The sequence below is a fragment of the Aethalodelphis obliquidens genome, unplaced genomic scaffold (assembly GCF_003676395.1).
Source record: "Aethalodelphis obliquidens isolate GAN/ISIS:26980383/991018 unplaced genomic scaffold, ASM367639v1 scaffold5, whole genome shotgun sequence".
In the NCBI taxonomy this organism is placed as follows: Eukaryota; Metazoa; Chordata; class Mammalia; order Artiodactyla; family Delphinidae; genus Aethalodelphis; species Aethalodelphis obliquidens.
In genome coordinates, this window is record NW_020837949.1 from 59,090,790 (window position 1) to 59,115,083 (window position 24,294).

Genomic DNA, 24,294 nt, shown 5'->3' on the forward strand with positions numbered 1-24,294 from the left:
AGGTGTTTATCTGAACTCTGTGTCCACCCCAGTAGTGTAGAAAACTTTCCTCATTAGCAAACTGAAAGACCTCCTCCTATTGATTCTGGATTGTGTTTGACAGATGATGAGCATTTCAGACTGTGAACTGCTGATGTTTAAATACATTATCCTAATACTCTTTAAGCATTGCCAATTGTAAACCTCATTAACTCCCAGCATGCGGCCAAGGCCTGGATTTCATCGCGACAGCCTCGCAAAGTGAAAACAGGTATATAAAAATGCTTTTATCATCAACAACATTATTATATCCTCCTTCACCTTGTGAAGTATTTAAAGGAGCTTTTTTTTTCTCCTTCTCAGAAGGATAAATAGCGAACACAGGAAAGGCAGAGAACACACTTTATATAGCCACACATTTTAAAACCTGAGATTTTTTTTTATCTTTTCTTCTTTGACACCCTTATTCCTCATGCCTCAAAATGGGAATTGTCCCAGGATTGATTCTCTGTACTCTGAAAAGACTTATTTGTGGATGACGATTACATTATCATTTTGATTCAATGAGGAATAGGGGCTGACAAGGTGTTAAGTTGAATGCGTCAGCTTGTCACTAAGAAATCAGGATTTCACTTTTGTGTATGATTGAAATTTTTCATAATTAAAATGTCCGAGAAAAAGAACAAAGAAATCAGGATTTCTGAAATTCCCTTTTTCAAAAGAAGAACCAACTTTTGTTTTTGCATGGAGTGCAAAGAGATTCCACACTTGAGATGGAAAATAGCAATCCTAGCAAACAAACTAGATACCAGAGCTGCCCAGTGCCCACCCCACACAGACAGGGGTCGGACCTGTAACAGGCAGAGAGCATCTTGAGCCCAAGAGGCCAAGCAGCCAACACCTCCGGCTTATTCAGGCCATGCTTAGTCTTTCCACGTGAGGCCAGGTACTAGTCAAATTGCTTTTGAGCCCCAGCCTCTCTAATGAGACTTCAGTTAATGAACAACAACTAGAAACAAACATGTTGGCAAAGCTCAAACGGACACACACACACAATTTATTTTTCCCTTGCTCTTAGCAGATAGCTATGTGAACGATGTATTAAAATTGCAGTTAAAAAAGCTTCATTCCCATTTTAAACAAAAACGTAATGACAACCAAACGTAAAAGATATCTCAAAAATTATACAGACAAACCCAACATCTCCCTCCTCCGAGGCTCAGAAAACCCTCCTCACCCAGAGGTCCACCTACAAAAGGCTTCCAGGTCTGGGCACCCTCCAGGAACTTCACAAACTGATTACACTCATCATTAAATCTATTAAAACAGTGGAATGCAGGGAAATCTAAACACAACAGGCTATTAGAAGGGAGAGTAAGGACTGGTGAAATCAAAGAATATGAACAGCAAGGACCACGTTTAACAGAGGCAGATCGTGCCAATCCCCAGACTCACACGATCCTTTGAGGGCTCTCCACTGCTCTTACGACAAAGACCCCCAATCCTTAATATGAAGTACAAGTTCCCACACAGTCTGGCCACCGCCTACCACCAACCCCCGCCCCCATGCCCTGCACCTTCCATGCTCCAGGCCTGCCGGCCCCTGCATTTCAGAATGTGACTTTGCAGCCACTGTTCCCTCTGTCTACAATGTTGTCCTCTGTCCCCCACCTCTTGTCACCTTCCCAACTCCCATGGCTCAAATGTCACTCAGTGGAAGTCTTTCCTGACCTCCCAGTTGGCATGAAGCCCCCTTTGCTATCTCTCACACCATGTCTCTCCTACATAGCACCCATCACAACACCAGTTCACATTTGTGGTTCTCTGATTAACACCTGTCTGCCGCACTAAATCAGAAGCACCAAGCAGGCAAGCACTCTTTTTCCCACTCGACATGGTATCCTGCACATACAGAACAGTGCCAGGCACAGAGATGAGGTTCTCAAACAGCTGCTGAATGACTGAGTGGACAGGCCTCCACAAGATTCTCCCAGCGTGGAAGGCTGACCAAGCCACAACCTCATGAGTCATTAAATTAGCGTCAAGAGGGCTCCAGAAGGACAAGGTCCCTTTGCCAACAAGTCCGTAAGTTCATGCAGTGCACAGGTGTTTTACCTCCACGCTAAAGCTCAGCCCAACACTAAACAGAGCTGAAGCCTTCCGGAAAGGGCCATCCCTCAAGGAGACAGTCTACAGCAGGGGTCTCTGCCTGGAAAATGCCTGGTTCTAGCCAAAAGCTACTATTGAAAAAAAATGCTCCCTTTCGGTATTAGGCTGGTTGGTCTCTGTCCCCCCAAAATTCTTCACAACTACAGGCCTTCTCATTACCCAAAGAAAATACCTATGTGAGGGTACTCATTTCCTAGGGCTGCTACAATCACTGACCACAAAGTGGGTGGCTCAGCACAGCAGGAATTCGTCCTATCACAGTTCTGGGGACCAGACATCTGAAACCAAGGTGTCAGCAGAGCCATGCTCCATCCAAAGGGAGATTCTTTAGGGAAGAAGCATTCCTTGCCTCTTCCAGCTTCTGGTGGCCCCAGGTGTTCCCTGGCTCGTGACCCCATCACTCTAACCTCTGCCTCTGTGGTCACAATGCCTCCTGCCCCTGCCAGTGTTGTGTCCTAATCTCTTCATCTCAAGATCCTCAATTTAACCACATCTGCAAAGACACTTTTCCACAAGGTCGCATTTCCAAATTCCAGGGATTATGATATCTTGGTATCTTCAGGTGGCCATAATTGAGCCTCCCACAATGAGCAACCTAGAATTTGAACTAAAGCTTCCATTTCCCAACACTCCTGGGCTTTCATAACATAAGGGGGGCAAAAACTTCTCAGGACATTTACCTAAGTTTAGTCAACAAATTGATGCAAAACAGAGGCCAGATATTGGACTAGACACCGGAGATAGTAAAATATGCAGGACCTGGACCTTGGACTCAAGAAACCACAGCTGGGGGACCAGTACTTAACTAAAAATGAGTATTTCAAATCACCATGACATCTGGGCCAGCACAGCTGTCATTATTTTTAAATCCTAAAGTTGTCAATTTACAAATAGCTTTTTAAATTTTAATAAAGTTATACACTAAAATCCCTCTGGCTAGTCAAGCTAGGAGATCACACCCCAAAAGAGCCTGACCAGACCAATGGCACGTCCTCCAGCACTTCCTCATTGTTCATTCAGTGTGTGCCGTTGTGCTTTTGTGGGCCACTGCGTGGCTTCTGTCATGTAATTTTTTCAAGGAACAGTAGTTGATTTGGGAGGATGATGTGTGACTTGTGGAAAGGTAAAGGAAGGGGAAATGAGGGCATTCACCATTTTACACTGAGAAAAGATGTATGATTATATCTATTTTTGAAGTAAATACTGTGGAGCTGCGTGTCAGGGTTAGGGAAAATAGCACAGGAATATCTGCATGGGTCTTAAACAGTGGTCCTATGCTACTAGCTCGGTCAGCTTAAATACCGGAGACAAGTTCTTCAATTGCTCAGTCCTTTTGGCAAGAATTATCACAATACATACGGTGAGCTATAAAATATTTCTACCCTTAGACCCAGGAATCCCTCTCTTAGTTCTTTCTAAGGAAGTAATTAAACAGAGGGAAAAATGTCATATACATGAAGATATTCACTCCAATAGCATCTATTATAGAAAATAGAAACTGAAATAACTCTATAAGGGCATGATTTCATAAAGTATGGTATATTAATCTGATAGAAAATGATGAAGCTATTTAACACTGTTCATATGAACAGCATATGGAAATAGGAAAATTGATACAGTCGAAAAGATTATAAAAGAGAATTACAATTAAAATGAATTCAAATTATGAAAAACATTGATACAGGTTAACAAATTATGGAAGATACTAAAAAATTCAAAATATCTGGGAAGCTGAGAAGGTTATGGGTGATGGTTTTCCCTTTTCCCTGAGCTATGCACTGTCAATACTGCAAAAAAAAAAAAAAGAAAGAAAGAAAAGTTAGTCATAGGGCAAAGGATTGAGACCATTTAAGATTTTCTCTGTCACAGTAAAATGCTAAGATTTAAGATAATAAAAAATCATAAAGAAAATGTCAAGTTAAAGAGGATTGTGAGATTATGAGAGAAGAGGCAGCTCAGAACAGTGGGAAGGCCTAGGACTAGAGCCGGACAAGCCTGGGCACCTTTTGGTAGCAAACTGCTTGATCCCTCAGTTCTCATTTGGGAAATCAGAAAAAGAACGCTAACGTTTCATATTTGTTATAAACTCTTGAAAAAAATACATGTTATGTTACTTTATGTATGTTAAATGCATGTTACATTGTTGACGTCTAATGAATTTAAGCCTCTATTTTTGAAGAGTATATGTAAAAAGAAATAGGAAAAGCATGTGTGTTAATGGGGGTGGGATGGAAAGGAAGCAAAGTACATTACAAGATACTACAATTATACAAAATTAATGCATCTAGGAACCAAAATGTTCACTGAGAGAAAGAGGTACAAAATAGAAGAGAAGGAAAACTCCTGTAAATGTTAAATTTAAATGGGAAATATCATTATGAACTTTTTAAAAGTATATTTCCCAGCTCTTTCCACTGAAAAGTTACCCTGGTAACAACGAGCCAGTGCTTAGCTCCTTGTTTCCAAGCACCAGTCCCAAACGAAAGGAACCAGGACTTCTTTGAGAAAAGAGTAATTTCCCGGTCAGAAGCAGGACAAATCCAAAGCGAGCCTGGAACATCTTATTTACCAAAAGCAAAGAGTACTCAAAGGCTGAGGGTACAAGCCAGCTTAAAGGGACTCCCATTGACCTCACTGGGACAATCTGAACAACTCAGAGAACACAGTAATAGATTATAATGGACTGAATTTAAAATAAAGAATTCCATGAGTTTATACTGATATAAAAAATTAAGAGAGAAAGAAAAGGGAGTGGAGGGAAGAAAGCTTTTCTTTACTGAAGAATGGCAGACAACAAATAGAGGAAAAACAAAGAGTTAGAAAAATCACTACTTTTCAAACATCAATGTAATAACTGATTCAGCAAAGGATCACCATGGATGCCAAAACGAGTGGGTCAAAGGCTGCTTGGAAAACAGGATACCCATGGTGTCATCAATGCCAGGACGAGGTACCTCCTGAGGAGATACAATAGGTAGTAGAATCTTTCCTAACCTGCACCCCAAAATCTATCATGAATCCAAGTCATGAGGAAACAATCAGACAAGTCCAGAATGCGGGACCTTCAACGAAATAACTGGACCTGGGTTTTAAGTCAATTTCATGAAAGAACAATAAAACGCAAGGCTCTGTTCTAGATTAAAAGATATACAACAACTAAATGTAATACAAGAACTTTGATTAGATCCTGGATTTAAAAAACAAAAAGCAATGAGCCATTTGAGGTGGGGAGTGAGGGGAGAGATCTGGTACATTTTTAAAGAGACTGGATATTATATATTTCACACCATTGTTAATCCTAAGTATGATAATGGTAAGAAGAATGTTCTTATTCTTAGAAGACAAACACTGAAGTATTTTGATGCCTGCAATTTATAGTTAAATGGTCCAGCCAAAAGAGGAAATGTGTGTGCATGTGTAGAAAGTGTATGTGTAAAAAAAAAAAAAAGAAAAAGAAAAAAGGCACACAGGTGTTAAAAATGTTAACAGTCGGGCTTCCCTGGTGGAGCAGTGGTTGACAGACCGCCTGCTGATGCAGGGGACATGGGTTCGTGCCCCGGTCCGGGAGGATCCCACATGCCACGGAGCGGCTAGGCCCGTGAGCCATGGCCGCTGAGCCTGCGCGTCCGGAGCCTGTGCTCCGCAACGGGAGAGGCCACGACAGTGAGAGGCCCGCGTACCGCAAAAAAAAAAAAAAAAAAAAAAATAGTTAACAGTCAATCTAGATGAAAGGTATCTATTGGGCATTCACTGAATTCTTTCAATTTCCTGTAGCTTAAAAATTTTAACTATCAAATAAGAAAAAAATGATCTTAAACATTGAGTCTGATAATTCATATTGCACATGAGCTTGGTCACACTTCTTCTGAATCTTGTAAGCACAGAGTATGTGGAAGCAACCAAACTTTACTCAAAAAAAAAATATATATATATATATTTGCTAGAATAAATCTATGTTCTGTCTAGCTTTAGCCTGAATGGACTACTGTGAAATATACCTCTGCCTCACCCTGCACCTCACCAGAGAGGTCCTGTGAGGGAAGGAAGACCTGCTCATACATGACATTTTCCTATCAAGCAAAGAATCCCACCTTGGGGAGGTAGAAAACAGAAGTAGCCTAAGTAACTGCTACTGGAACAGAGACAATATAATCCAGCAATCTGCCAGCATATTACAAGATGTATAACTGCCAATTTCCTCCGCACTCCCCTCCCATCTGCAAGACTTTCACTTTAGAGGAGGTTACTTCCATGCATGATGGAACAACAGGTGCATAAGCAAGAAAAGGAAGGTGCTGGTAAAACTGAGGGCATTCGCACTGCAGCGCTGGGGTTTACTTTGTTTGCATCTCAAACCCATGCATGAGGGAAAATCAGACACAGGACCGACAGAGAATGTTCAAAGCTAAAGAACACCACCCCAGAATGGCAGGTGGTTTAATCTATCACAGGGGGTGCTGGCACGTGGCAAGGCCAGATGGCTGGACCTACTACAGTTTACATACAGAAGGCTACTTTTTATATATTATACTTGGTTATTAGGGGACACTGGCGGTCGTATTACCAATATTTCAGAGCCCAAAATTCTGCACTTAATGGTAAAAGCCAAGTGCATTCTTTTTGTTTTGTTTTGTTTGCGGTGCGCGGGGCTCTCACTGTTGTGGCCTCTCCCGTTGCGGAGCACAGGCTCCGGACGCACAGGCTCAGCGGCCATGGCTCACGGGCCCAGCCGCTCCGCGGCATGTGGGATCTTCCCGGACCGAGGCAAGAACCCGTGTCCCCTGCATCGGCAGGCGGACTCTCAACCACTGCGCCACCAGGGAAGCCCCAACTGCATTCTTATACAACTTAGGAATGACTCATTTTTAAAAATGTAAACAGAAAAGATTGGTAAGGGGGAAAAAATCCAAAGGCATTTTGCAAAGTGTCCTATTTAATTTTAGATGGTCCAGTGTCTCTCTTCCAGCTTGGGCAGAATGCCTTTCTTGGGGATTTGGAATCATTATTTTGTCTGTTAGATTTAGAGCATTTAATCATATGTGACATTTAAAAGTTACTTGAGCAGAGAGAAAGACTGTAGAAAAGTTCACAGAGCTATGTTTTAAATTTACTCACAATTTTTACAGTGGCCTTCAAAAATACCAATATACTACATACACTTGAGTACATCTTCACACCATTCAACTACAAGAGTTGTGAAACTATAAACAATTGTTTAAACTATGTCAAGAAATACACATATAGAATCCCCAACTGTGATAAGAACACTGAAGGAAATGTTAAGGGTATTATTTCTAAAATAACGTATTAATTGTAATAGGGAGAGAAAATGCTCTTAAGAGATGGGAAGGTAAACACCGACTTCCTAATCATTAAAGCAACAGAAAGCTGTTTCAAACAAAAAACAATTAAACGAGATAATTAAAAATAAACATACCCATCTTTGGTCTGATCCACCACACCACTTAAAAGTTCCACAGTCTTTGGATTAGGCTGGCTTCCTCCAAAAATATTCAAATATCGAATGACGAAGTCATTGGGAGACATGAAAAATTCACCATTTTTTTCAATGTTTGCATACTGTTTAAAAAGAGAGAGAAAATATATTTTGTTCTCAAAAGTATATAACCAATATGTGAAAAAGCGGAGAATATTCAATGGATAAAATATCAGACATGACAATATACTCTTCACAAGGACAGTTATTTCCCATCGCTCCGAATAAAAAGCAAAACCCCGTTAAGTTTGCCGAGTTTTATTTCTATACCAGCGGTTCTCAACTGCAGGCAGCTTAGCCTGACTGTCCAGCTTACATACACCAATGTCCCCGATAGCCAAGCACAACGCACAAGGACGAGCCTTCTCTGTACGTTACCTGACTTTCCGGGGTGGAGTTCTCTAGCTCTGAGCTGCCGCTGTTTTCGCGTTTCCTCACAGGGGACATCTGGCAGTGTCTGCTGACAATTCTGATTGTCATAACTTGGGGGGAGGGGCAGAAGCAGAAACTGGCATCTACTTGGTACAGGCCAGGGATGCTGTTAAATACCCATAGTGCACAGGACGACCCTCCACCCCAATAACAGTCACCCAGCCAACTGTCGACAGCGCTGAGCTTGAGAAACCCAGGTTTACAGAAATTTAGAAGGACAAATTTTGTCTTGTTCTTTAGCAAGAACATACAGTTGTTTTTTTTAAAAAAAAGTAGAATTCTGAAATCATGAATGAAAACAACCCAATTCTTTTGCCCCCTTTCCTGTTTCAAAGGCAATAACGTTGAAAAAAAAAAAAGGATAAGCTGGAGAGCAAACTGTTAACAACATGGCTGCTGGGAGATTTTATGGAAGCAGGTAAGAAGTGCTGCTGTGGTTAGTGTCCTCTCCATTCTACAGCAGAAATGATTAACAAGAATAAGGTGGCGGGATTTCCCTGGTGGCCCAGTGGATAAGACTCCACACTTCCACTGCAGGGGGCACAGGTTCAATCCCTGGTCAGGGAAGTTCCACGTGCCGTGCAGTGTGGCCAAAAAAAAAAGGAGATTAAGGTGGCATGTCATGCTTTTTCACAGCGTCCCGCCAGGTCTTGCCTGCAAGACGTTCCAGTTCACATAAGTGGAACCTGCTCATTTCTGTTCTGTGGAGGACCGGGGGCTGTGGGAAACGCTGAGAAACAACATGGGGATCACACATGTCCCTGTGGAGCAGGGGAGGGCCTCTTGATCCTTGGGATCAAACAGTGATTTGGTGGGTGGAGAGATGAGGACCATGAACTACAAGAAGAGAGCTAGTTGGGTGACAGCAGCCACAGTGATGGGAGAGCACAGTGAACAGAGGTGCAATGATAGCATCTCTGTTCCCTCTGTAACTGCAGTTAATCCCAGTTAAAACTGTTTTAAAAAGTCACTTGTCGGGGCTTCCTTGGTGGTGCAGTGGTTAAGAATCCGCCTGCCAATGCAGGGGACATGGGTTCGATCCCTGGTCCGGGAAGACCCCACATGCCGCGGAGCAACTAAGCCCATGCGCCACAGCTACTGAGCCTGTGCTCTAGAGCCCGAGAGCCACAACTACTGAAGCCCGCGCACCTAGAGCCCATGCTCCACAAGAAGAGAAGCCACCGCAATGAGAAGCCCGCGCGCCACAACTAGAGAAAACCCACGCACAGCAACGAAGAACCAATGCAGCCAAAAATAAATAAAAATAAATTAATTTTTTAAAAAGTCACTTGTCATTTCTACATTTCAGTCATTCCAATGTGGGATAAGCTCTTGGTTAGATACTCAGTTATGGGCTTTAGAGTCTCCTGGGCCTGGGCTGCAGAGAGCTCTGCTTCTGCCTCTGCCTCTAACCACCTGGAGGGCCTCAGGTAAGTAACTAAAGCTTTCTGGGCCTCTGGCTCCTCACCTGTAAAATGGGGATAACAACACTACCTGCTCTTAAGGTTGATACTAGAAATAAATGAACAATCATGTAACGCACTTAGCACAATGCCCTACACACAACAGGTATTTTATAAATGGTCTAGATTATTGGTTTTTGTTTTTAACATTTTTTAGCACAGTACAAAAGAAAAGCTCAAAGACGGCCCACTAATCCTACTATTCTTCAGTTAGCAATGAATTTGGCTTTTTGCAAACGTAGAAGGATTATACTTTGATTTTCCTAACTGAGGCAAAATAAGACTGAAATATAAAGGAAATGTCACTTCTAATTACAGCAATCCTATGATTTAGAATTATACCTATGTTTGCTTATAGTAGTGAATAATTTATTTATTTAAAAACAGTTTAATTTATTTAAAAAGTTTAACTCTTCTCCCATCAGTAGACATTATTAGATTACTGGATTATCTCCAGTTTTGGGTATTTTTTTAAAAAGCTAAGGTAACCAGCTTTGTATGTAACATTTGTGCAAATTCCTGGCAAATTTCAAAGGCTAGACTCTCGGAAGAGAAATTGTTGAGTCAAAGGAGAGCATCTTTAAGGGTCTTGATACTTATTAACACACTGCTCTCCAGAAAGATTGTATCAATTACAGTCTCACCAACAGTGTGAGAACACAGCCTTTTCCCCCTTTGTCTATCATACTTGTTGTAAATATTTTTCGAGTTTAATATTTTTATATAATTGAGGCTGTAGATTTGTATCTCCTTTGCAATTTCTTCCATTACTTCTAAGTTTAGAAACTAGTTCTTCCTCATCTCAAGACTAAATATCCACCCATGTTTTCTCTTACCTTTTCTTGAATAGGTTTATCTTTTACCTTTAAGTTTCAGTACATTATTGGTACTTTGTTTCTCTATGTGGTCTGAAAAGGTATCCTCCACCTTGAGACTTTTCTACTTACTCTCTTGGTTGTCCTAGGATCATACGTCATTCTCTCTTCCTCCATTTAGGATGCAATGTTTACCACATACTAAATTATCATATGGTCACCAGGGAAAGGCTTGGCAAGCAAGTCCATCTTCAGTACCACTTCTGATCAGTCGTCAATGGCTTCCTAAGGTCAAGATGTACTCTGACCAAACTCCATGGGAGAATGCCAGGATGGGCTGACAGCTCCTGTCATCACTGCAGCAGGAAATGTTTCAGGTCTATCCTAGGCATTGACCTGTCTACTCTTGCAAGATTACATGCATCTTAATTGCTATAACTAAAGGGAAAGCTCTGCCAGGACAGGACTTTTTTCCTTTCTCACTGCTATATCCTCAAGTTCCAGACTGTCGCCTGGCAGAGAGTGAAACATGTTCAATAAATATCTGCCGAATGAATGTGAACTTACAAAACAGAAATAGAGTCATGGATGTAGAAAACAAACTTATGATTACCAAGGGGGGAACGGGGGCAGGGATAAATTGGGAGACTGGGATTGACATATACACACTACTATATATAAAACAGATAACTAATAAGGACCTACTGTATAGCTCAGGGAACTCTACTCAGTACTCTGTAATGACCCACATGGGAAAAGAATCTAAAAGAAGAGTGGATATATGTATATGTACATAACTGATTCACTTTGCTGTACACCTGCAACTAACACAACATTGTAAATCAACTATACTCCAATAAAAATAAAACAAAACATTGCATTACTTTTCTCCTGCAAGTCTTCTTGGCCATAATCACTCTGATTTTCCCCAAATGATCTTTAGAATCACTGTCAAGCTACCGACCCCTAAAAAAATTCCACCGAAAATGGAAATTAAAACTACAATGCGATACCACTACTCATACACAAGATAATTAAAAATAAATAACCAATGTTTGCAAAATGTGAAGCAAATGTAACTGGTGAAGCACTTTAGAAAACTGCTTGGCAATATCTACTATAACTGAACATACACGTAAGCAGAGACCCAGCAATTTCACGCCAAAAAACAAAAACAAAAACCCCATGCTTTAGCATTTTAATGTCCACAGCAATATTATTTTGATAAGTATGTTGTCATTTTGTTACTTGTTTTCTGGTTGTTTTGTATTATAGTTGTTCTCTGTTCTTTTCTTCTTCTTTTAGTCTTGTCCCTTGTTGTTTGATGATTTTCTTTAGGGATATATTTGTGTTCCCTTCTCTCTAGTTTTTGTGTATCTACTGTAGGTTTTTTGATTTGTGGTTACCATGGAGTTCATATATGTTGACCTATAACTATATCTACTTGTTTTCAACTGATTAAGTCATATAAGTTCAAACACATTCTAAAAGATCTACATTTTCTATTCCTCCCTGCCACATTTTGTTTTTGAGGTCATATCTTACATCTTCATATCTATCTCTTAACTGTTTATTGTAGTTTAGTTAATTTTACAATTTTTGGCTTCTAGGCTTTATACTGGCTTATTTAAGTGGCTGATCTACAGCCTTTACTATATACTTGCCTTTACCAGTGGGATTTTTCCCTTCCTGTAATTTCTTATTGGAGCTTTTTCTTTTTCACTTAAAGGCGACCCTTTAATGCTTCTTGTAAGGTCAATTTAGTATTGATGAACTCTTTTAGTTTTTCATTGTCTGAGCAGCTCTTTATTTCTCCTTCAATTTTGAATGATAATCTTGCTGCGTAGAGTATCCCAGGTTGTAAGTTCTTCCCTTTCGGCACTTTAAATATATCATGCCACTCCCTTCTGGCCTGCAAAGTTTCTGCAGAAAAATCAGCTGACAGCCTTATGCCAGTTCCCTTGAATGTGACTTTGTTCTTCTCTTGCTGCGTTTAAAATTCTCTACCTTTACCTTTTGCCATTTTAAGTGTTTGTCTTGGTGTGGGTCTCTTTGGGTTCATCTTGTTTGGAACCCTCTGTGCTTCCTGTACCTGGATATCTGGGAAGTTTTCAGCCATAATTTCATCAAATACCCTCTCTACTCCTTTCTCTTTTCTCCTTCTGGGACCCCTAAAATGCAAATGTTAGTACACCTGATGTTGTCCCAGAAGTTCCTTAAACTATCCTCACTTTTTACAATGTTTTACTTTTTGCTGTTCTTATTGGGCAATTTCCATTACTCTATCTTCCAGATCACTTATATGTTCTATATCACCTCATGTCTTGTTAATTCCCTCCAGTGTATTTTTTTTTTTATTTCAGTTATTATATTCTCCAGTGCTGGCTGGTTCTTTTTTTATATTTTCTAGTTCTTTATTAAAATTCTCACTCTGTTCATCTATTCTTTTCCCCCGTTAAGATTCTTAGTACTAATGCTTTGAACTCTTTATCAAGTAAATTACTTATCTCTGTTTCATTAGTGTTTTTTTCCAGGCTTTTTCCCCTTGTTCTTTCATTTGAAACGTTTTCCTCTGTCTTCTCATTTTGTTTAACTTTCTCTGTCTCTATGAAATTAGGTGAAACAATTACCTCTCCTGGCCTTGAAGGCGTGTCCTTGGAGCATCCATATGCAGTCTGCACGTGCCCAGTGGCTTTGGTGGGACAGGAAGATCTGATGTGAGCACGGGCTGCATCTTCTCCAGGGTGTACTGGCAGCTACCGCCTTGGTAGGAGGTGGAGCTGGAGTTGGAGGGGCTAGAGCCAGAGCCATGTGCAAGCCAGGGCTTCTCCGCTCAGTGGTCATCACAGCTCTACTGGGGGTGGGAGCTGGGTTTCTCTTGGGTATGACAGCAGTCTCTGCCTTGGTTTGGGACATGGCCAGGGCCTGAGGGCTTTAGGGGTGCATTTCTGTGTGGGTTTCACTCTTTCCCCCATGTGTGTACCTTGGGTAGAGGCTGGATCGGGGCCAGAGGGGTTGGATCGGGGCCACAGCACTAAGCTGGTCCCACTCCACAGCAGCATTATTTTGAATAGTGAAGAAATGGAAAATAACTCAAATGTCAACAGTAGAATATTTAAATGAACTGTGGTATATTCACACAATGGAATAAACTAATACCAACTACACATGACAACATGCATGAATCTTACAAATAAAGCAAGAGTGAAAGAAACTAGACACAAGAATACATATTGTATTATTCTATTTATATAAAGTTGAAAACCAGGCAAACTAATATATGGTGGCAGACAACTCTTGGAAGGAGCGGGTATTAACTAGGAAGGGCATCAGAGGGCTTCTGAGGTGCTGGGCACCTGGGTGTACTCACTTTGTGGACATTCATGGAGCTGTACATTTATGATTTGTGCACTTCACTTAACCCTCAAGAAACAGTTGACATTTAAAAATCTCAGATATTTTACCTGCCTCATTTTTTTAGAGGTGATAAATCATCCCTTAAATGTAAGAACATGTTAATTTGGACACAAAGAACGCAGTTTTCTGCAGTTTTAAAAATCAGCTCATCACCAAGGCTGGGGTGGTCTGCCTGTGATTAAAGTAAACATGTCAAAGGTTTTCCTTAGATTGATGGAAAGAGGGTCCCTGTCAGGGGAGTGGACTATGCCTTACAGCTACCACATCTTTGAAATGTTATTTAATCCTTCTTTGGTAACAGATTTTACAAATGACCTGAAGCTTCTCTCCCTTACAATTTTTGGAAGTTTTAATATGATTAAACATATATACTTATAAAATGGGAAGGCTTTTAGGATTCCTTGCACAACCTAGTATAATACTAATTGTGACGGTTAATTTTATGGGTCAACTTGACTGGCCAACAGGTGCCCAGATTAATCACTGTTTCTGGGTGTGTCTGTGAAGGTGTTTCTGGATGAGAGTGACATTTCAATCTGTGGCCTCAGTAAAGTGGATTTTCCTCCCCAATATGGATGAGCTTCATCCAATCCATTGGGGACCGAATAGAATAAAAGGTGGAGGAAAGAAAAATTCACACCTTTTATCCTTCCCCATTGCTTGAGCTGGGACCTGTCTTCTCTGGCCCTCAGACTGGGATTTACATCATCAGCTCCCCTGGTTCTCAGGCCTTCAGACTGGGACTGAATTACAACACAGGTTTTCCTGGGTCTCCAGCCCGCAGACAGTATATCATGGGACTTCTCAGCCTCTAAAATGGATGGTGTGAGCCAATTCCTCACAATAAATCTCATTAGATAGATAAATAGCTAGAGCTAGAGCTAGAGATATCTCCTACTGGTTGTTTCTCTGGAGAACCCTGACTAATAAGCCAACTGTCAACATGAAGACGCACCACCACACCCAATGAATACAGTAGCAAAGGAAAGGAATGTGTCTCTACACTGTATGCTCAGAGGCCAGGGGGCCTAACTGGCCTGCTCACCACTGGTTAAACAAAATAGTCTATCAACTGTGAACACACCAGAACTATAATCATCCAGCCACCCATGTTTGCCACAAATCATTCACATCTGAGGGCTGAAGGGCAAATTCTCCTTGACTGTTTTCTAGCCACAGAGAAATGCTGTGCACACCTGATCACTACGTCTGACCATTCTTCACCCTGATTCCCTGTTATAGGGGTGGAATAAAGTATAATTAAGAATTTGCATATGGATCAAGTATTTTATGTTATTAAGGAATTACTATTAATTTCATTAAGTGCACAGTGATATATATTATGGCCATGAGGGAAACTGTTCTTATTATTTGGAGCTGTATGCCAAAGTATTTCGGCTGAATCATGGTGACAGCTAACTTACACTGAAATATATCATTAAATACATATATGAAACTATATGACAGATATTAATTTAAATTAAGTGGTGGTTATGTGGGTGTTTACTGTACTACTCTATTTTCTGTATATTTGTAAATTATAACAAAAAATTTTAAATACAATTATCACAAAGTTAATACAGAAAAATATGTTACTGTTGATAAAAATTTAAAAGAAGATACAATTTTTCAACTAACAAGTTGGCAGAAAGGTTTTTTACTGCTGCTGCTGTATTTTTTTAAATAATCTGAGTTGACGTCATAATGTGGAGAAATGAAAACTTCCATACTCCCAAAAACGTGTACTGATACAATCTTCTTGAAAGGCAGTCTGCCAAGAACCAAAAGCCTTAAAGTGTTGTAAAGTGTTGTAAACCCACTCTTTAATCCAACGATGCCACTTCTATGAATTTATCCTAAGAAAATGCTAGCTATATGCAAAAATGTAGTTTCAAGGGTATTCATTACAGTGCTGTTAATGACAGCAGAGAAGACAACTAAACATCCAATAATAGGGAGTGGCTAGATAAATTATGGTAAAACAGCCATATACAGTAATATGATAGCAATAAAAATAATGCAGAAATGCTTTCAATTATAGGAAAAGGTATTCATAACATCTTAGGTGAGGGAAAAAATGGATACAAAATGGTATTTCCTGTTAAGGAAAATAATTATATTCATATACAGAGACAAAGAAACAGGGAGAGGGAAATGGATACATGTATATATAAACATATAGACATAAATATATATGGATCACAAGTTACATTTCTTTATACACATCTGCCTTTTAAATTTTCAAAACATAGGAACTGTTTTGTCATAAGAAAAAAGTTTTTCAAAGAAGGAATTATTTTTCCAATTTTGCCTACAAACATTTTTTAAAGTATATATTATGCTTTTGTTGACAAAGAATAAACGATTGGTCATTTTCAACCAAATGGTCCTTCAAAATGTCTTTAACTTGCCCGTTCTCCATTCTCCCTGCTACCAAAACCCTCATCAAGTTATTAGGGTCTCACACCACAATTACATCCGTCGCTGCCTAACCCATGGTCTTGCTGCACCAATCAAATCTCAGACCCACACTCCATGTCGCTGGATAACTCAGAAAACCTTCAATGGCTTCCTATTGTTTAGCAGAAATAGCAAACTCCCAATTCTCTTTCTAATTTTGTCACCCACACACTGTAATACTTGGCAGACTCCTTGGCACAGAGTTGAATTTAAATAAACATTTGAAGAATGAGCAGGAATCCTTCAATCTGGAGGCTGTTTGCTCCCAAACCCACCTCCAGGCCTTCCCTTCAATGTGGTCCTGTTTCCCAGAAGCCTCGGCTGCCCTCCTCAGTGCCTGCCCAGCTCCCACGCGACCCTGGGGCTCCACAAATTCCCTCTCCAAGGAGCCTTCTCTGACCTCTCCCCACCACAGGGACTGCTCCCTCCTCCCATTTCCTGTGGCATTTGCTTTAACCACAAAAGTGACCCTTGACTGTGCTGACTTAAGATTTTTTTTTTACCTTCTGCATGCCTGTAAATCTGGTCTCCTTTTTCTGCACATCCCACTCACTGCGAATTTCCATGGGGTTTTATTTAAACTGTAAGCACTCAAATACACACCTGTTTAACATGAAGCAGCACGGAAAGTGTTAGGCAGAGGAAAACCCCACGTCAACGTTTAGGTTAGAAACAAAACTGACTACACCTTAGACCTCAACTTCTACATCCAGACAAAACATTACCCGCCACATATCACTAGAAAAGCCTGCATAAAAAAATTCAAACACCTTAGGCTGGGGATGCTTTATGCCAAGTTCCACCCTGCCTACCATTCTAGTACCATTGCCTAAGCCCCTATGCTGCAGGCCACTGCCACACCTGGAGCTCTTAGAGCTCTTTGCTTTGGTCATGCTATTGCCTTTGCCTGGAACAGTCTTCCTTTGCTCCACAACCCTCCTCCACCTTCTCCATCTGATAAATACCAGCTCAAATATCACCACCTCCCGCAACTTTTAATGACCCTCTCTAGGAAGATGTAATTAGCCCCACATCACCTCCCTGCTAATTAATGCTACATAATGCAGATCAACCATATTATTGTTTTACAGTTAAACACACACAGTGAGATAGTTAAGGGCAGGAGACATGATTTATGCATCTTTATATCCCCAACACCTGACACTGTACTTAACATACAGTAAGCAGCTTCAAAAAACGAAGTGGAATTGATTTTAACTCTTTTCAAAAAACTAAAATAAGCCAGAATTGGGCCCATTTTAGCCCACCAGGACCCCTCTTTCCTTATCTGTTTTGGTTCTGCTAGCTCTCTCTGCTCTTCACAGCTGCCACTCCCCTGTTACCAGCACATCTGGTCCAAAGGGTACCGTGAAGCTTCTCTCCACCTCCCCTAAGCTACAGAAGAATCATCTAACTAGTTTATCAGAGAGAAGGTTGGGATATTTATAAATAAGGAAAGTCAGGAAAGAGTCATAGAAAGTCAGCAAAGCAGTCAGGTTTACAGCATGCTCACTGCTGATCCACGCTTAACTGAAAAGCCAGCCCCAGCAGAGACACGCCTGGTCCAGCCCCCAGGCGCCTCTCTCCCTATTCTTCCCCCATAACAGCGTCTGCGGCAGAGAGTAAACAAGAGCTCCTCAGCGTGCGGAGCCAAGGTGGATTTGTGTTGGTACCACACTACCCAAGCCTGATGAGATCACCCGAACCTCTGCCAGATCCACAATCCCTTCCAGAAACCGCTGACCACTGTTTTCTTCGGGGACAGTTGCCCCACATCATCCTCTCGGACTCTAAGTCATATGGAACTCTCACTCAAAAGCCACGTAGTCCCAGCCACGCCAAGAGAAGGCAGCACTCCCCTATCTGGTCCCAGAGGTTCCAGCCCAGCCTTCCGGCCCGCTGACGCAGAAGCCCCACAGGTGGCTCTCCAGAACTCTGCATGGACTGCTACCCTCCTTGGGTCTACCTGACCAATCTCATTTGTCTCCAGTAAAGACTTGCCTGCTACTGAGATGTGGCAGCTGGAAAAAAGATACGTTGTTCCAAAGCAGAACCTTAACCCAGCCTCACCAGCCACCACGTGCCATCAAAGGGTGGGCACGGCTTTTACATGGAGCCTTTGCACTGGATCACATCAAAAGACAAGTACCCAAGATGCAGCATCTCCTGAGACACTCTAAGTTGTTCCCATTTCCCGTCAGAAGGATGCCCACAGCTATTGCTGGTTTAGAAGATGGGAAGTACACAGATCCTGAGTTCAAGGAATGATGATGACTTTGCCAGCTAGAGTTAACAAGCTGTATGCATCTCTCTAGGCTCCTTAGCAACCCACTCACGTGCTCTTCTGCAAGTGGTCTTCCAGAATTACCTCATGAGAGTAGACCTTAAATACACACCTTTAAAATGGCTGTGGTTCACTCATACACACCTCAGCCCAATCATGGGGGCCCAACGTGCACAGCAACAAACACTAGTCTAGGTGAGAAAGAAATGTGTTTCTGTTTCCTGGACTTTCGTTATCCAGAATTCTTTCCCACCTTAGAATCTCTACACTGTATTGACCTTTCTGGGCAAAAAACAAATTTATAAAGAATTCTGCTTTCTTATATATAACACAATCCACCTTATACATTTTTTTCTCATATTTTGCTCATATTTTTAACCATTTTCTCTTGGAGTCCGTCTCTTTTTTTGAATTATTTAATTTCAAGCATTTACTGAATCGATATCCGATGCACATCATGTGCATATCTAATGCATATCACTTTCAAATAAGTTTTTTCATTGAATCTTTACAAATTTTTATGACGTTATGAAAATGTTCATATATCAATATATACAAAGTAGATTGAATAGTATAATAAACCCAATATTCCATTTCCCAATTGCAAAAATTACCATCATACTGCCCACTTATTTCTACCTCACCAAAACTGGGTTATTTAAAAGCAAATCTCAGATATCATAATCTCATCTGTAAATACTTCAGTGTACATCTCTAAATGAAAAAGACTCTATAGTTCCCATATTCGGAATACCATTACCTGGCCTAAAAAATCAATTAATAACAATTCTTTAATATCAAATAATCCTATCAGTATTCAAATTCCTTGATTCCTCAATTTTTTAATAGGGACACAGTTTGATGAGGAAAGTGATGCTCACAGAATTAATAACTTCCTAAGCCATATATCTGATACACAGCAGTATAATAAGTTTCTCACTTGAAGGCTTGATCCTCTTTATATATAGCACAGCTACCTTTTCACCATGTTTAGAAAAGGTCCACATATATATTTTTTAAAATTTTCTTTACAAAAGTGGCCTTTTCTTTCTTTTTTTAGTACTTCATTGCCAGTTAAATAACCTTAAAAGTGGTCCAGTGTTTGGGACCTGAGATAGGCTTTTATTAGAGTATTAATCACTCAGTGCCTAATATCACAAAGTAGGTGCAAGCGTAAGAAACTAAGGAAGTAAACTTGTGTCCTGTCTGTTGTGATGTAGTATCTACTATTACTCATACTGGGGCCTCCTCAAGGGCACCACAGTTGAAGTAAAATGATATGATGAAGATGATGATGATAAGAGCAACAACAATGCTCTAAGGAGAGACAAGGCTGGTCCCCTTTGGATGAAAGAAGGATTACTAAGATGTTTACGAAGAGCTTTAAACTTCTTAGGAGGAAAAGTATTAGTATCATCAAACTGCACAAGTCAACCCTGGAAAGGTAAATGGGTTGTGAGACTAAATCCCCCCCACCCCGGAACACCCCCCCCGCCCCCCGCCACCCGGGCAACTCTGTTTCAATACCTAATACCGTGTGAGACAAAAGAAATAAAACATAAACCATGCAGCCATCACAAACAGTCGCCTACAAGTACCTGATACATTTTTAAAAATAGATATAACTGTAAAGGATCTCTTTTACACGTCTTAAGATACTTTGGGGGATTTTTTTTTAAATATAACAATGAAATTAAGAGCTGCTCAAAAATAATCTTCAAAGTTACAGAACACAAATCAAACAAAACACAAAATAGATTCCTTTATACTGACCTTCAAAAATATTGTTCTAAGTTCGGCTGGATCTGCTCTCTTGGTTAAAGCCACCTATAAAAAAAATAAAAATGTTTATATTATTAGAACAAAGCTGAGAAATCAAGCTAGCAGACTGAAAGAAAATAAACTCCAGGTTAGAAATCAGTGGATTTCATTTTTACACTTAAAGCACTAAATTTCCCCAGTGCATAAACTACTCTCTGGATTTTAAATTAAGACTCCTTATGTGGCTTCTAGAATGATAACATTCCGTGCAAGAAACCAGTAAAGCTTCTAATATGTAGTGTTTAATATATACCATTGTTTTTCCAAAATGAGTAAGAAAAAAAGAAAAGTTGAAACAGATTTGTAACCACCTGGCATTTTAAACTACACTCCAGAGTGACCCACACCTTTCATAGGCCAATATTACAGTACAACTTGTTCGTTAACTATGTAAGAGAACATAGTTCTTAGAGAAGTTAGTGAGCAAGGCAAACAATATTAACAGAAGGGAATTACTTCCCACAGTTCCACAATGGACAGGTGTGAATGCCCAGCTATCTGGTCATGCCAAGCAGTCTCCTCCTCTCCCCTACTTTTAAGAAACCAGAAGTCTCCAATTATACAGCACTGAGAAATATAACCACTGTTTTGTAATAACTTTAAACTGAGTATAATCTATAAAAAATGTTGAATAGCAACGCTGTACACCTGAAACTAATAATGTAAATCAACTATACTTCAACGAAAAAAAAAAGCCTAAATCTCCATATGTATGACTATTATTTACCGCATTCTAGAATACAAGGGGCTATGGTTAGCTTTCAGAGCAAAGTCTGACAGATTAGCTCAGAATAGGTGTTGTGCTTAATTCTCCAGCCCACAAAGTCCAAAAACATCATTGGGGAAAAAGAAGACAAACTTGAACATGGCTGCCCCAGGCCAACACAAAAGAGTCCTTATGTGGAACCAAACAGTAGGCTTATTCAGCGTCCCATCACCCCATCCTGCTGGCAAAAACCGTCAGGAGACTGAGTTCTCACCAAGCACAGCGTCACCCCACGATACAGCCAAGGAGGGGTTCCTGGAACCACCCCAATACTGGAGCCATGTCGCTATCCATGGGGAGATTTATGCAAATTGTTCTAAATCCTTTCTGTGTGTTTGCAAAGGCTCTTCTGAGACCTTTGGACAATGGGTTCTCTGTCTCGAAATATGTAACTGCCTGAGCTTCTTGGCCTGCCACTGTCAGGAATAATTTTATTAACTAATCACTGGAATAGGAGAGGTAGTTTTCCTGAAACCAGTTAGTTGGTCACCTTGTTTCCCAAAGCAAGACTGATAACTCTTAACTTCAGCTGAGTACTTGTAACCACCAATGCTATTTTTATCCATAAGAATTTGTAATCTCTTTAAAATCCTCAATTAGTGAGTGTTCTTTGCTGTTCAATTAACGAGAAGAAAAGAGACTGCTAACCAACCTATGATTGATGATAGTGCTAAGAGTCTCAGAAGATTCCCTCCCTTTGGGTCTATATTCTGAGAAAGGTGGCGTAGGACAAACACTATTGGAGAAGATGAGCCAGCATGAAATGCCTCTATCCTCTCCTTTAAGAGCAAAGAAATTCCCTTCGAGTTCTACATCTCAAGACCGTAACAGTTTTTTAAAAGGCCTATAGTGACCCTCAGCACTTAATTGGGTTTCCTTTTAAAAAAGCAAAGGTAAGTTTCCACAAAGTGAACTATTCTTGCTCCATCTGAATAACACATCCTTTAAAATCAAATTAATTCACCATGCCACATACTTCATAAAGCCTTCCCTGGGCAACACAGTTTCAGAGTGAACTTCCCTCGCCTTAAATTCCCACAGCGTTCTTTCACTTACTAATCCCAAAATGCACCACCAGGACTACACCTCTGTGAGAGAAAGAAAGCTTTCACTCTGTAACTCTCCCAGGGTGGAAGGCACAGGAGAAAACAATCCATATAGTGGCCCAGCACTTTTAAGTCAGGTCACCTGATGTGTACAGAACACTTCATAGTTACAGTTAATTTACAGTTACACTTAAGTTACAGTTAGACATGCCAGCGTTCTGAAGGGGTACTGAGATGGAGTCTACCTGGTGGCAAAACCAGGAGCTAGCAAGTTCTGTGAACTGGAAAAAGGGAGCCAAGAAACGTAGGCTCCCTTTTTAAGCCAACTCAGAACACCTGCTCGGCAAGCGCACGTTGCATCACCTGACAATCCTTAGTTCATTGGGCTTCTCAGAAGATTCATGAAACTCTAGATTTTTTCCAAAAGGCTGATTTTCATTGTTTTATATACATGTATATATTTCTCATATACTAACAGCATGTAAATATTTACAGATACTATTCTTACAATCTGATTGCCTGATTTGCTTTATCATTACTCTTCTGAATTTGCGTTTATAAGAATAGATGCCACCATTAAAACAAAATATTTATATCAAGAGATTTAAATAAAGTAATTTTCAAACATAGGGAGTAAATCACCGAGAAGAAAAAGGATTATTGGCAGATGACTATGAATTACCACCATTTACTACTTAATTCAATAGAGAATTTTATACAGAAGCACGTAACATTCACACCAAGTGGAGGTTAAGGGAGAAACATATGCAGTATATGTTTTTCCATAAACTGGGAGTAGTTAACCTTTGTTTAAAGACAGTATAGAAATTTCAGGTCAATTCCCCAAATCTATGTTCCACGGGGCAGAATCTGAAGAACACTGAATATGTAAAATTTTTGATAAGACAAACATTATAAATAACAGCAATAGCATTTGCAAAACACATATACTAGCTAGGTACATCCCAAATACAAAAATAAAAACAGCCAAAAATAACATAACTTCAATGACTGGTTTAAAAGGGGGGCAGTGGGAAGTATGGCAAGGAAAACCAGAGAGATAAAGTGTGAATTCTGTGCTCTGCAAGTGAACCTTGACTGATACAATCAGTAACTCTAAAAGAAATTCCCCCAAAACACAGTTACCATTAACTGGAGAAGAATAAAAGAAAGAGAGGTCTCATCACATTTAAGAAAAATAATTCTTCATTGACTTCACTGAGTCACTCATTCCTCATCCTACAGTTTCCCTACATTCTAATAAATGAAAAGCAGATCCGAGCTTCAAGAAGGCAGAAGAGTAAGACGTGGAGATCACGTTCCTCCCCACAAATACATCAGAAATACATCTACGTGTTTAACAACTCCTACAAAACACCTACTGAACGCTGGCAGGAGACCTCAGACCTCCCAAAAGGCAAGAAACTCCCCCATGTACCTGGGTAGGGCAAAAGAAAAAAGAATAAACAGAGACAAAAGAATAGGGACGGGACCAGCACCAGTGGGAGGAAGCCGTGAAGGAGGAAAGGTTTCTACACACTAGGAAGCCCCTTCGCGGGCGGAGACTGCGGGTGGCGGAGGGGTGGGAGAAGCTTCAGAGCCACGGAGGAGAGCACAGCAACAGGGGTGCGGAGGACAAAGCGGAGAGATGCCCGCACAGAGGATTGGCGCCGACCAGCACTCACCAGTCCGAGAGGCTTGTCTGCTCACCCGCCGGGGCGGGCGGGGCTGGAACCTGAGGCTCGGGCTTCGGTCGGAGGGCAAGGAAAGGACTAGCGGCGTGAACACAACCTGAAGGGGTTAGTGCACCACGGCTAGCCGGGAGGGAGTCCCGGAAAATGTCTGGAGCCGCCGAAGAGGCAAGAGACTTTTTCTTGCCTCTTTCTGTTTTGCAGTGCGCGGGGAGGGGGGGGATTAAGAGCGCTGATTAAAGGAGCTCCAGAGACTGGCGTGAGCCGCGCCTAAGAGCGCGGACCCCAGAGCCGGGCATGAGACGCTAAGGCTGCTGCTGCCGCCACCAAAGAGCCTGTGTGCGAGCACAGGTCACTCTCCACAACTCCCTTCCGGGGAGCCTCTCCAGCCCACCACTGCCAGCGTCCCGGGATCCAGGGACAACTTCCCCGGAAGAACGCACGGCGCGCCTCA

At 41.0% G+C, this 24,294-nt stretch overlaps 1 protein-coding gene across 3 annotated transcripts in view; it reads right to left on the reverse strand.

Moving 5' to 3' along the window:
- Positions 1 to 24,294, reverse strand: part of SLC25A13 (solute carrier family 25 member 13) — a 203,307-nt gene that overhangs the window by 150,884 nt on the left and 28,129 nt on the right. For all 3 annotated transcript variants that reach the window (XM_027102493.1, XM_027102492.1, XM_027102494.1), the window contains 2 exons: positions 20,290 to 20,343; positions 7,586 to 7,728 (listed from right to left, as the gene is read on the reverse strand). In XM_027102493.1, the coding sequence (XP_026958294.1) occupies positions 7,586 to 7,728; positions 20,290 to 20,343 (197 nt within the window). The remainder of the gene's footprint in view (positions 1 to 7,585; positions 7,729 to 20,289; positions 20,344 to 24,294) is intronic.